Here is a 13,775-nt window from a genome sequence, read left to right on the forward strand (position 1 = left end):
TTGTTTACCGCACCGCTCTCTATAGACCTGATCACCCTGCACACATCCAATATCCTACGTCGTGTTAGATTATCGAGCAGTCACACGAATAAGTGGTTTTCTTCTCGATTGAAATCAAAGCTCTAAACAAGCTCGACGCGGCTATGCTGCCGTATTCCACGCGTATTTTCATCGTGCAGAGGCTCCTTCCTTTTGACAAGACACCATGTTCTTCGGTCACGAATCAGGAAAACATCACTGGTCACTATTATGTACTCTACAAAGGCCTCGTGCACCCTTGGTGGGCGTTATCTGTACGCATTAGTGCAAGCCGACACATGACTTCATCGCGCTCCATGTCTCAGAAAATTTCATATCGGTGTGCTGACAACAGCCAAGATCAACTTGTCTCCTGTCCGAGAGCTATTCCATCGAGGCAACCTCCCAATGTCACAGTTGTCTACAGCAGCGTGGCTCTAGATTCAATTCTGTTTGGGCGTTATGGGCAAGCCTGGCACTTTTCTTGGCTTCGATTTTGGTCTTTTTTCTCACTTCTTTCCCTTTCCAAGTAAGAAAGTTGATACACAGAACTGATACAGATATGATGAGAGCAACATCTTCACACTGTAAGTATACTACCTGTCTCGAAAACACTGGGTATAATTATTGATTTAGTTAGCCGAAGCACCTCTGTTCTATCTGGTCAAGTTCGAGATCAAACCGATTCGATTCAATGGAGACTTATTTCAGTGAATTCCCCGTCTATGTATCGACAACCTCCAACTTCTGCTGTTGACGAAGCTTGGGGGGAAATAAATCTGCTTCTGCCGATTGACATTACGAAAACGGATGTCAGAAAGCTTGGCAAGAACTCTTCTATAGCCGTTGCTGCCCTTCCATCGCGGGGCCTCAGAGACAGCAACTACCTAGCCTACGTCGATGATTTTCACCAAATTCACTATATCGACACGCTACGCAGAGCTAGTCACTACGACTACTACTGCCGGGAAAAATTTGGTTCAGAGAGACCAAATTATTTACATTGATGGCACGTAGAGCATTATACCTACGCGCTACTGCAAACTCTGAAGTGTCACGCGGATGTAACGCTATTCACATATGAATGGCGTGAGACCCAATCCAGTCCTTGGCCGGACTTCTCTGACACTCAACAATGTAGAGACTTCGATGAAATTTGGCAGTGGACTAAGGATAATCAGGTGGACATGAATAACATCAGCTGGAACTTTGAGTCTCTTGAGAGAGTAGTTCTACCCGCACCGGGTGGCTCTCGCGCGGCTAAATGGGCAAAACTAAGGACTTGTGGCGACTTTTCTGATGGTTAAAAGTCCCCTCGTTTGAATGGCCAAGGTAGTGTGCAATCGGGGCTGCTGATTGAATTGGAGGCTCCATGGTTTCAGACTCCAGGCAAAGTTGGCAACCAATAGATATTACTCTTGGAGAAGTAGAATAGCGCATTCTTCACTGTCGTAGGATTGGTGACTATGCTATCTGAAAGAAGAGGTTAATGAAACACTTTTGGTTCTGTTGATATGCATAATATGTTACGACGCGTTGGAAACCGCACTATAAAATCTAGGGAGATAAGGAACACTAGCTATTTATGAACCTAAGTAGCAATGTTAGTTTGAAAGTATTTTCGTTTAGTACTGAAGCCCCGAAGAGCGTTTCAGTCGAGTAGTTGTTGATTTAGGATTTATATCTTCTGACCATAATATGCATTACAACGTAAACGATCACACCTAATCCCAGCATGCCGGATATAACACCGAAACCTAAAAGATACTTAGGAGCGTCGTCACCTGGGAATAGGTATGCACCATAAATCTGAGCCAGATTTCCAAGAGCATTCATCAACGCCAGAGCAATGGCGCGCACCTCGGCATCCATGCTGCCAAACGTTGAACTGGCGAAAGAGAGGGACATCGCGTTTGATGCCCAGAGCCCAGCTGCCATCAGAACTAACAATACGTAGCGTGCGGTGAAGTTGTACACAACACAAACGCAAATTGAAGTAATTGTGCTAAATGCGAGCCACCCGGCGATGACCAGTCCTCGGTGTTCAGGGATTCTATCACCGTAGAATCCAGTGATAGCGGTACAGACGAACGCGAAAGCATAGATTGGCACCTTGAAGCACAACTGTCAGATATGGCAAGTTGTTAGAAGAGGTAGTCGACTTACCGTCATATACTGGGCCTGAACTGTTGACGTGAAGCCAAGCCCATGGACCAAGGTAGGGTAAAAGTAAGAAAGTGTCGAGGAGCCTACAATGACCTGAAATATGTTAGCCTTAATCCGCTCTGTCCCGATGTCTGTATTCATGTCCTTACCATGTAACCGAGAACAAATCCCCAAGTCCTCCAGTTGCTAAGGGCAAGCATGAACGATTTTCTCTTGCCAAGCTTCTCTTCTTCTCCCCGAACGGTAACATTGTCTTCCTGTAGCCTTGCAACCGCAATCGCTCGCTCACGTTCGGACAGGCGCTTGGATGTGGCCGGGAAATCAAGCAAAATGAGCGCTGAGATGCCGGCCCAGCCAATTGTCGCCACGCCCTCGACGATGAAGAGCCATCTCCATCCTCGAATTCCATGGGCTCCCTCAAGGCCGCTTGTGATGGCACCTGCAAGCAATCCACCAAAGGCACCTGACAAAATTGCCGCTGACATAAAAATAGCAAAGCGTCTTGATTGTTCAGCGCGTCTGTACCATGAGGAGATGATTAAGAGGATACCCGGTGCAAAACCAGATTCCATTATGCCAACGAAGACTCGGAGGATGATGAGGTGGTGGTAGCTCTTGACGACGGCCATAATACATGTAAGGACGCCCCAGACGGCCATGATGAAGGGAAGGTATAGTGACGGGCGGGTTCGAACGAGGATCATATTGGACGGAGGTTCGAAGAGAACGTAACCGACTATTCATTTGTTAGCAACTGATGTAAACCTGTCCAAACAACGGAAAGCTATGTGGTACATAGGGAGACATACTGAAGAATACGATGAGCACAATGCTGTACTGGGAAGAAGATAGGCCAATGTCGTCTGCCATTCCTGCAATCTTGGCATTTCCAATGCTGTAGTAAGGAAACCCATTATCAGCTTGGACTTGACAAATGGTGAAGGCTAGTCGACTTACTTGGTTCTATCCATGTAGGACAGAAGGTACATCAGCCAGATAGTCTACAACGTCCGCTGTTAGAGAATTTGTATTCATATGGATGCCGCATCATAATTCTCACCGGCATCAAGAAGAGATCAATCTTTTTGACGAGTTTCTTCTCCTCTTCTTCTGTCCAGGTAATCCCCTGACTAGAAGACTCGACATGTTGACCACCAAGTTCATTTTTGTCGTTTACTTCCATGCTAGGCGACGAGGAGGATCTGCCGATGGCCATGCTGATGATTTGACGTTGAATTCTGCTGAAATCCGAGTCTAGACTCGTGGCAGAAAAAAGAAAACCGAAGTGGTGGACAGATCTCGATGGCTTAAGCAGGAATTGAAATCGAACTTTACTTGGCGAAATGTGAAGGTCTCTTACTTATAGAGCAGGGCATGCATTGAATGTAACAATGGCAAGACTGTTGAGTGTTCTACGTCAAGATATGAGAGAACAGCAACTTGTCAGCGAATAACGCCCCGTGTGCTAGCAAAGTCCTTTGCCTTGTTGGTCCATATTTTCTCGGGTTCGGAGAAGTGCGACCAGCCCCCGCAAGCCGCAAGTCACCCCATGGAGAAGGCGTAGCAAATTCCCCGGAATTTGGTACCCCGGATCTTGGAGTCGACCAAGGATGAAGTTAGTCTGATTGAGAAAATGGCCGGGTGGCTCCCTGATGAGGGGAATCCAATCATGAGTCGACGCGAGAGACTCCGCTAGTCCGTGACCTCGATGCGAGAGTCGCCTCGAGGCGACCATTCCCCTGGTTTTTTGTGCGATTGGTTAGTGACTATGGGCCTAACACGGCATGTGGCTTCGGTTCTAACTCAAGCCAATAGGAAGGCACCTGCGAGGAAATGATCCCATTGTCGTAATAGCTGATTGATTCTCCCCGTGCCGAAGGTCTTCTTTGCTACGCGCTTTGTCGGTACCAGAGCCGTCCTGCTGCGGTTTCGGGGTCTCCAGCCTTATTTGACCCGGAGCAAGATGCGAAGCAAAGCCGGGTGTTGGACGGTTCGATGAATAATATATCATTACACCCGATTTCCCTGAAGCATTCTGTCTTGCAAGACCTTTTACAACACCGACTAATCCGCCTGATTCACACCCATTCCTGCAACTTTTATCTATTTCAGATCCCTTTTACTGCAGGGACACTCAGCTAGCCAGACATCATGTCTCCCAGCGCAACGGCAGATGTTACTCTAGCCCTGGCCGGCAACGGCAACGCGGTTGCCGAACCAACACCAAGCCCTGCTGTTGCCCATGCCAATTCGAGTCCTCCCGAGTTTCTCAACACGCAGCCTGGTCCTGACCATGACTGGAGGATCTCGTTAAAGAACAAGGTCATCGCAATCACTGGTGCCAACAGGGGCATCGGCCTTGGCATTGCCGAGGTCTGCCTCGCCAACGAGGCCGCAGTCATCTATTCTCTCGATCTTTTTGAGCCCGGTGAAGAGTTCAAGGCGATCCAAAAAGTAAACCCCAAGCGTATTCACTACCTTCAGTGCGATGTCACATCTGAAGAGAGTGTCATCAGCGCCATCGATGCCATCGTGGCGAAGGAAGGCGCCATCCACGGTCTGGTCGCCAACGCCGGTATGACCAAGCATCAACCTGCTCTCGACTTCAGTCGCGCCCAACTAGAACAGCTATTTAACCTCAACGTTTTTGGAGCCTACTTCTGCGCAACGACCGTGGCCAAGCGCTTCATTGAGCTCGGAATTAAAGGATCCATCGTCTTCACCGCCTCTATGACTTCGTACCGACCTAACCGCGCCGCTCCCTCTGCGCCATACGGGGCAACCAAGGGTGCGGTGAGAAACATGACGCATACTCTTGCCATGGAGTGGGCGAAGCATGGCATCCGTGTCAACTCCATCTCGCCCGGATTCGTCAAGACGGCCATGACTTACTTCGTCGACCAAGCTCCCGACTGGAACCTCAAGATGCAGTACTACGGGGGCATGCCTCGGCTAGCTGACCCTAAGGAGCTTGGTGGCGCGTATGTGTACTTGCTATCGGATGGCGCAACCTACACGACAGGGATCGACATCCCAGTCGCTGGAATTGTTGGTGCATGGTAAACTTTGGGGATTAAATCAGGACTCGGAGACGCCGGGTTGGCAGCCTCCAGCACATGTAATGATGTACATTACTGCTCATCAGATATCATAGACGCATCTAGTCTACAAAGAAATTCAACCTTTTCTAGGCTGTCATACTTCATAACATTTCATGAAAGACGACACTACTGTACTGATCAAGTACCTTCATCCCAAAGCCGTCGGAGATCCTGTGTTAAACCTTTAACAGGGAACTTGCTTATTGTAAGTGATCGTTCGAGTATTGGAAGGATCTCTGACTGCTTTCGTTTATCTTGCGCACATTGCCCAACTGTTGTCATGCCGTCAGCATGCAATGCATAGCGCAGCACAGAACTACGGAGCACTCACCAGCAAAAACTGCCTGCACGTTCACAAAGGCCATGGCAAAGTCAGTATCCTTACAGGCATTTGAAATGCCGCAGACCGTGTGGAGGCTTTCATTTAGAGATTTTTGTCGTTGCCGATACGTGCTGAGACCACCTGTTGTTGGCTGAGCTAGCAGAACTATGGCTCGAGCGAAGTGGTACATTTGCATAGCACCTGCATGGCTAGGAGGATGGATCCAGATGGGATTAAAAATCTGCTTGGCTGCTGACTCCATGGATGAAGCGGAGTCCGGAACTTGTCCGGATTGCTGGTCAGATGGCGTGGGAGATGTAACGGGGCATGCCATGGTGGCAGCAGAAATAGGGGCAAATGATGCTGGCAATGCTTGACGCCATTCCTCCAAGTACCGTAGGAGCCGGTTGCCGTGATTCATCCGGTGCTGCAGGTCTCGTATGGGAGCAGATGCATCGTGGGAAGCGTACTCCACGCATTTAGCCGCAATGAACAGTATTCTGGTGACGAGCTCGTTTGAAGTGAGGTCTTGTATCCTTTGTTGCGGTTGGAATATAGTCAATGTTCGACGACCAGACCTAAATGCAGCCCAGATATCCTGCCGAAGCCACGCCCACCATACGGCTCTTCTCAATCCATCAGGGGACTCGCCGTTATTGTTCTGAGAGCGTTGAATCCAGAAGGCTCCCCTAAGATGACGTTCCCAGTCCCCGTTGGTTGAGGGGCCGTTCGCATCGAACATCTCGTACGTACTTATCATGATTGCCGTTGCCAGGATCTCGTGTGAGTTGGCATAAGACGGATATAGCAGCGTATGAGAGAGATACTGCAGAGTTTCATAGTAGAACTGCGTAGCCATGCGAGCTGGCTCGAGCCCTGCGTTCCCCTCACGGTATCTCGTATCCGGTGACGGCGGGTTGCTACGAGGTGGGCCATCGTCAATGCCGGTCCCAAGAGACATGTGTCTGGCTGCAACAGCCAGAATGGACTTGAGCAAGCCAATATTGCGTACGGCCAGATGCGGGACGACATTGGAGAAGTGTCTTTCTGGATCGAAGAGATCAAGGATAGGACCAACTACCTCCACATAATAGCGGAAGCATGTAAGATCACTTTCTGACAACTCTATGTTGCTGGTCGTGTTCCAAGGTTGGGCGGTAGGGGTATCGTCTTGGCCAAAAACCGATGGCCCCGTGCCACCCTCTTGCGGCGATTCGGGAATAGGACTTTGTCTTCGGGATAGAGTGCTTTTGTCAAAGGCCCACCTAGGCTCACCATTTGAGAGATTGTTCAGCCTCTGGATATTGTTGATGGCATCCTGAGCAAGTAGGTCGTACCACTCAAATGGTGAGATGTTGAGCAAGGATGTTTGACTAAGAGCGAGCGGCGAAAAACCAAGATCTGCATCGGACACGCTAGGTTGCAAAGTCTCCTCAACTCCTAAAGTGATGCATGGCTCTCCCGGGTTGAAGGAAGGGACGAAGGGCGTCGCAAAGTCGGCCGGACGAGCGGCTGTTGAGGTATCTTCGGGGACAGGGGACGTGGCTATACCACTGTCTGTTTCTTCCGCTGTGGATATGACCGCTAGGGGATCCTGGTCTGCTGCGGTCGATGCGACTGACTCTGAGCGGTTCCGACTCCCCGAATTCCCTTCGGAAGCCACAAGCTGGGCGTATTCACATACCCTATCCGACTTGCAACATTGAGCACATTTGGGCTTTCCTTCGTCACATTTGATACGTCTCCTCCTGCAGGTCAAGCTACATGCGGCCGGCAAACGTTAGCAAGTTTGTGATGACGTAGCAAATCGTAAGAGCTTCATTAAAAAAAAAACTGGATATCAGTTACTCACCAGCCTGTTGAAGTCCGCAGGCCACGTGCTCGGGACGGCCTGACGCGTCGCGCACGGGTTTCAACCCCGGAAGCGGTCACTGAAGATGCGGTTGACCTGCATCTATTGGCGGGAGCGGTGTCCATTGGCCAATCCCACGTCAAGGAGCTTTGTCCGTGGGAGACAGGCTGTGGGCGTAAGAGAGGCTGGAGCAAGCTGGGCTCTTTGTCCGAGCGATTCACTGACGAGTCTGCCCGGGGATAGACTTCGTCTCGAGGCACTCGGTGCCCTTAAATAATGCCAGTGGATTAATTCCTCGACTTGAGACCCCACTAGTCTGGTCTGCTTCCCCGCACTCCTGCCGTCGGGTTTCGGCATGGTGGGCAGGGAGGAGGCTTGAAAGCTGAGGGACTTGGCGGCGTCCCCAACTTCCAGGAGGTACCGTCTGTTGTGTTGTGTGGGGAAGACGCGGGGAAAGGTGAGGAGGCGCAAGAAGGAATTCGAATTTATCTGGGGATGTGATTGAAACTGCGATCATGCCGGTCAAATACGCCGTGGATCCTTGGTTACAGCAATACTTCGTGCTTGTTTCGCGGACTACATGGTGAGATCAACGCTAATTAGATGCGATGTCTAAAAGCATTAGTGAGAAACATGCCTTTACGTAAGTGTGTCGGTAGAACTGTGCATCTACTGCGTGTAAAAAAAGCATAAGTGGTGTTTGGCAGAAGATTTGCTTTCACTTCGTTTACTAGCTAGTATGTATCAACGGATCTGCACTTAGCAGCAGCAAGTAAAAGACGTAAGTAATGTCCACTAAATTCTGGTAAATACTGGGCTGATCAGCTATCGCACAGCAGAGAGCATGAACTTCCATCTTCGTTCCAGCTCCGTCGACAGGCTAATGTTGCCACAGTGCATAACTGACTCAGCTAGGTAGGGGTTTAAGTGGTCTTCCAGAAATGAAGGCCCTGTACTGAATCTTATAGTATCATGACCGAGATCTTATTCAACAGTACAGCAAGCCGCCTCAAGATGAGGAAGAGACTTTGCACTCGTTCACGGCTTGGCGAAAGCTCGCAGCAACACACACCCGTAGGATTTGGGTTATTTTCCGGTGAAGATGACGCGCGTTCATTATCGTCCACCCCGGTTTAAATTGGAGCCTCCTGTATCTAGGATCATTCTCGCCTATATGTATCCAAGTGTCGGGGCAATGAAACCAGCGAAGTACGAAAAACGCCACTTCACGGCCTCGTTACGAGTCACTTCAGTTCCCGCTTCGTCCGGTCCGTGACCCACTTTAGTGTCCTCGGCACGAGACCACCCCTGCCACTCGAAAGATTCTATCCTTCGTTCGCAACGAGGTTTCCTCGCTTCCCCGCAAGTGAGCTGGCGGGGAGAAGGGCATCGGCAAGCTAGTGATGGGTTTGCTAACATGACTGGACCATCGGTCCGGACAATTCTCACATCGTTCCCTTATGGATGATCTGTCGTCGCATCGGGTGTCAAACTGGGACACCAACGGCGCAGCCCGCGTCGTCTCAACTATCCGGTATCGCCACGAGAAGACACAGCTAAGAGTCGATGCTCACATCTGGGAAGACAACATGAGTATAAGGGGAGACTGTCCTGCCTCAGAAGCAGTATTGCGGCGAACGGAGTCACCGAGCTCACTTCGCAGCCGAACACCAGAACCATCATAACAAACACTATGGCGCCTTCATTGGAACTCTATGAAAAGGCTACGGAGGGTCTTCCCGTCAAGCCCAACGTTACAAACACCCATGGTGTTCCGGCAGCCGTCGCCGACTTGGAGCTCGAAAGCCATGACAAGCACGACAGAGTATTGAAGGTTTTCCGGGCTTTCATTGCAGATCTTTGCCAGCAATTTGATGGAGGACATCCGGGGTTGGTCAACGCGTCTTCTTATCTCTTTAGTAAGCCAGAGCTAACATGCACTGCAGTTCTGCAATGGGCATGGCAGCAATTGGTGTTGCTCTGTACAAGTACGTGATGAAGTACTCTCCGTCAAACTGCGAATACTTCAACCGTGATCGTTTCGTGCTCTCCAATGGTAAGCGGACTCTCTTCAACAGAACAGAACCATAAACAAACGAAACTGACATCGACTTGATAGGCCATGCCTGCCTTTGGCAATACCTCTTCATGCACCTTGTAGGTGTGAAGAGCATGACGATCGATCAGCTAAAATCGTACCACTCCGAGAAGACCGATTCTCTGTGCCCGGGTCACCCCGAGATTGAAAATGAAGGGGTCGAAGTCACCACTGGACCGCTTGGCCAGGGTGTTGCCAATGCAGTGGGCTTGGCGATGGCCACGAAGAACCTTGCAGCAACCTACAACAAGCCTGGAATGGAGGTCGTAAACAACATGACCTGGTGTATGATTGGCGATGCTTGCCTCCAAGAAGGCGTCGGTCTTGAGGCGGTGTCCCTGGCAGGACACTGGAAGCTAAACAACCTCTGTATCATCTACGACAACAACTCGATTACCTGCGACGGGACTGCCGACGTCGCGAACACAGAAGACATCAACGCCAAGATGAGAGCGACAGGTTGGAACGTTCTCGAGATCCTTGACGGAAACTCAAACGTGGCTGGTACGCCGTTCTGCACACTTGCATTTGGTCTCCAGTGGCCCATACTGATTCTCGGATATCTAGCTATTGCCAATGCTCTCATCGCCGCGCGAAGCAGTGACCGCCCTACCTTCATCAACATCCGCACGACGATCGGTTTCGGTTCGATAAAGGCCGGTGATGCGAAAACCCACGGCGCTGCTCTCGGTGTCGACGACGTCGCAAATATCAAAAAGTCCTTCGGCCTCAACCCCGACGAGAACTTCACCATCCCCCAAGATATCTACGACTTTTTCCGCGACGCACCCGAGCGCGGGCGCGCTTACGAGGCCGACTGGTCTGCCACTGTTAAGAGATACACCAAGCAATACCCTGAACTCGCTGCAGAGTTCAAGCTTCGCGTGGAGGGCAAGATGCCGGATGACTGGACCAAGTACATTCCTAGTAAGGATCAGTTGCCAACAGAAGCAACAGCTACACGCAAGTCGGCTGGTATTGTCGGAAACCCTCTGGGAGAGAAGATGAAGAATTTCCTCATCGGCACTGCTGATCTCACACCGTCATGCAACGTCGCCTACAACCAGAAGGTTGATTTCCAATCGGTAAGTCCAGCCATAAAAGAATTCGGCTTTGGAAAGCTACTGACTGAACATGAAAGCCCGAGCTCCGAACTGCTTGCAACCTCAACGGCGACTACACCGGTCGATACATCCACTATGGTATCCGCGAGCACGCCATGTGCGCCATTTCCAATGGTCTGGCCGCCTTCAGAAAGGGAACTTTCCTCCCAATCACGAGCTCGTTCTTTATGTTCTATCTCTATGCCGCGCCGGCCGTTCGCATGGCAGCGTTGCAAGGTCTTCAGCAAATTCATATTGCCACTCACGATAGCATTGGCACAGGCGAGGACGGCCCAACACATCAGCCCATTGCCCTCCCGGCGCTGTATCGCGCCATGCCCAACACTCTCTATATTCGACCTTGCGATTCCGAAGAAGTTGCCGGTGCTTTTATTACCGCCATCAACGCCACGGAGACGCCAACCATCATTTCTCTCTCGCGCCAGACCCTCACACAGTACCCTCAGTTCTCCTCGAGAGACGGAGTTGCAAAGGGCGCGTATGTCTTTGTGGAGACCGACGACTTTGATGTTACTCTCATTGGCGTTGGCTCGGAAATGGGCTTCACCATGGAAACCAAGGTTCTTCTTGAGAAGGAGGGCATCAAGGCGCGGGTGGTCTCATTCCCCTGCCAGCGTCTTTTTGAACAGCAGTCTCGCGAGTACAAGCAGTCTATTCTGAAGCCGAGATCCGGCAAGCCGACCGTTGTGATCGAGGCATACGCTGCGAATGGATGGGAGCGCTACGCTGACGCCTCCTTCTCGATGCGTCGGTTTGGAAAGAGTTTACCTTCCAAGGCTGCGTACGACTACTTCGGCTTCCGTCCTGCACGAATGGCGCCGGAGATCATAAAGCTTGTTGAGGAAGTCCGCAAAGACGGCATCGAAGTATTGCGTGGAGACTTTAGGGACTTAAACGGCCCCTTAGGAGTTGGCTTTGAGCATTAATAAGAACGTACTCGAGTACTGCATAAGTTTGGAATATATGATTCTCGCTGTGTCCAGCTTGCACATAAAAAATAGTATGGAAATTTGAAATTGACCTGCCTGTGAAAGAGGTTCTCTTTTATGACCGTAAAGCGTGTACAGGCATGCCAATCGCCGTCAATCATTGTTTTTGAGGTTCGAAGCTAGTACATTATTCTTTGGCTTTTGTTAGTTTAGCTGTTTTCACGAACTTGCATTTCCAGGTCTCTCGATCGTGCTTATATGCTGTTTACATGAAGTTTGTTTTTGAAGATAGATACACGAGCATTCCTGTGAGCCGCACATGGAATCTTGTTGGTCTCCTTTCGGAAGACTTTGAAGGTGGCTGTAGCCGGAGCGCTCAGTGTTGCCGTCGAAGAAACCACGCAATTTGGACCTCGAATTTGAATAATTGAGTAAATGATGCCGCAACTTTGATTCCAAACGGATAGGAGGCTCAAAGAAGTGGGAGCCATGAACTCATAAGACAATGGTCAGTAACTGTTTTGCCTCCTGCCCTTTTGAAAGCCTTCACGTCCGGATCAGCGGTATCAGGCAGAAACGCAAACTGATGTTCGCCCAAGCGTACAAGCGCATCAAAATTTCTACCCAAGGGTCTTCATATCCGATGGTCATTGAATCGGTGCCCATTATGTGCTGCTCATTGTGAGCGTAACTTGATTTGTAGGACATTTGAAGCTACCGTCGCAGGCGGCTAGCTTCATCTATCAAGACTATTAACCCTGGTAAGATCAAAGGCCCTCAAGCGAGCAAGGTCAGTATAGTCATGTATAGGCCCTCAAATAATCCGTCACATGCACAAAGTTCGGATAAATAAAATCGGGCATGCTGTTTCCAGTCCCGCTTTCGTGCAGCGCTTGCGAAGCGCTGCGCTCGGCCGGGGAACATGTCATTCTACATAAAGTCAGACAGACCTGCGACTGTGGGGGATTCCGCTCTTGCAATCATCATCGCCAGAGATACCGACACCTCCATTTGCCTCCGGAAAATAGAATAGCTCCGAGTTCACCTAGCCCTAAATAAGTTGCAGAGACAAATTTTCACCAAGATGTCCTCTCCAATTCGAAAAGTTGCAATCATTGGCGTAAGTGCACCAACTCTTAGGCCGTCACAGTTGTTGACCTCACAATGATCTTCCCAGGCAACAGGTCAAATTGGCTCCGAAATTAGCAGAGCACTGCTTCAGTCTGGCTTCATGGTCACGGCCGTACAGCGGTACGAATCCAATAAAATGGCCCCAGAAGGATGCATGTCTGTCAAGCTCGATATCGATGACGTCAACGCTCTCACTTCAGCATTCAGGGGTCACGATGCAGTGATCTCAGCAGCGCCGGACCCTATCGTTTTCGAGAAGCAAAAGCCCTGGATCGAAGCTGCAATCGCCGCCGGAGTCAAACGCATATTTCCATCCGAGTACAGTACCAACGTTGATTCTCCCCTTGCTGAGGGTCTTCCAATTGTCGCTGATAAGGTGCGAACACGCCGTTACCTTGTCGAGCAGACGTCCAAGGCGGGTGGTGAATTGAGCTGGACAAGCATAAATAACGGACCTTTCTTCGAGCTTGTTCTTAACCTCGGCGGTCTGGGTCCAGACTTCGGGACCAAAACGGCTAGATATCACAATGGGGGTGGCAACTTGATCGGAACGACCAAGCTTTCTGACATTGCCGACACAGTCGCTAAAATCCTTCGTGATGAGAAGGGACTATACAAAGAGGCGGAGAATAAATCTGTGTACATCCACTCGGCAGCTGTCAGCGAGAAGCAGCTGACCAAGCTGGCTGAGAAGCTTACGGGCTTGACCTTCGCAGTTGAAAATTGTGATGTAGAGGAACTCTATCAGGATGCAAAGACTAAGCTTAGAAAGGGTGATAACTCAGCCATGATGAGTTTCTACTACCAGATGATGTATGGTAAGGGATATGGAGGCAGTGAGAGCTTTCAGGAGATGAGTTGGAATGAGAAGGTCGGTCTTAGAACTTTGAGCGAAGCGGAGCTTGGAAAAACGATAAGGGAGGTGGCCCAAAAGAATGGGATGATGTGACAGGGAGTTATGGTCGTATTGTAACAGTTTTTCTAATCGAACATGCATACTTTCAACATTGTGGTACCTCTCATCCTTACACCAC

The 13,775-nt window shown here is 50.1% G+C and overlaps 4 protein-coding genes across 4 annotated transcripts; 3 read left to right on the plus strand and 1 right to left on the minus strand.

Annotated features, from left to right (window-relative positions):
• Positions 1–1,689: 1,689 nt before the first annotated feature.
• Positions 1,690–3,400, minus strand: ColSpa_11368 (MFS transporter prlL; the record flags this gene model as incomplete). The annotated part of the gene is made up of 6 exons (XM_049277580.1): positions 1,690–2,142; positions 2,185–2,277; positions 2,334–2,920; positions 2,994–3,079; positions 3,142–3,185; positions 3,245–3,400. The coding sequence occupies 6 exons, from the start codon at positions 3,398–3,400 to the stop codon at positions 1,690–1,692; spliced, it is 1,419 nt and encodes a 472-aa protein (XP_049133537.1).
• Positions 3,401–4,335: 935 nt separating this feature from the next.
• ColSpa_11369 (NADP-dependent mannitol dehydrogenase) lies at positions 4,336–5,247 on the plus strand (the record flags this gene model as incomplete). Its single annotated transcript, XM_049277581.1, has 1 exon — positions 4,336–5,247. One exon carries the CDS (start codon positions 4,336–4,338, stop codon positions 5,245–5,247), a length of 912 nt encoding a protein of 303 aa, XP_049133538.1.
• A 3,905-nt stretch (positions 5,248–9,152) lies between these two features.
• On the plus strand, positions 9,153–11,607 carry ColSpa_11370 (dihydroxyacetone synthase; the record flags this gene model as incomplete). The annotated part of the gene is made up of 4 exons (XM_049277582.1): positions 9,153–9,349; positions 9,406–9,515; positions 9,579–10,642; positions 10,699–11,607. 4 exons carry the CDS (start codon positions 9,153–9,155, stop codon positions 11,605–11,607), a joined length of 2,280 nt encoding a protein of 759 aa, XP_049133539.1.
• Positions 11,608–12,694: 1,087 nt separating this feature from the next.
• On the plus strand, positions 12,695–13,690 carry ColSpa_11371 (bifunctional pinoresinol-lariciresinol reductase; the record flags this gene model as incomplete). The annotated part of the gene is made up of 2 exons (XM_049277583.1): positions 12,695–12,730; positions 12,788–13,690. The coding sequence occupies 2 exons, from the start codon at positions 12,695–12,697 to the stop codon at positions 13,688–13,690; spliced, it is 939 nt and encodes a 312-aa protein (XP_049133540.1).
• Positions 13,691–13,775: the final 85 nt, after the last annotated feature.

The sequence above is a fragment of the Colletotrichum spaethianum genome (assembly GCF_022836535.1).
Source record: "Colletotrichum spaethianum MAFF 239500 DNA, contig45, whole genome shotgun sequence".
NCBI lineage: Eukaryota > Fungi > Ascomycota > Sordariomycetes > Glomerellales > Glomerellaceae > Colletotrichum > Colletotrichum spaethianum.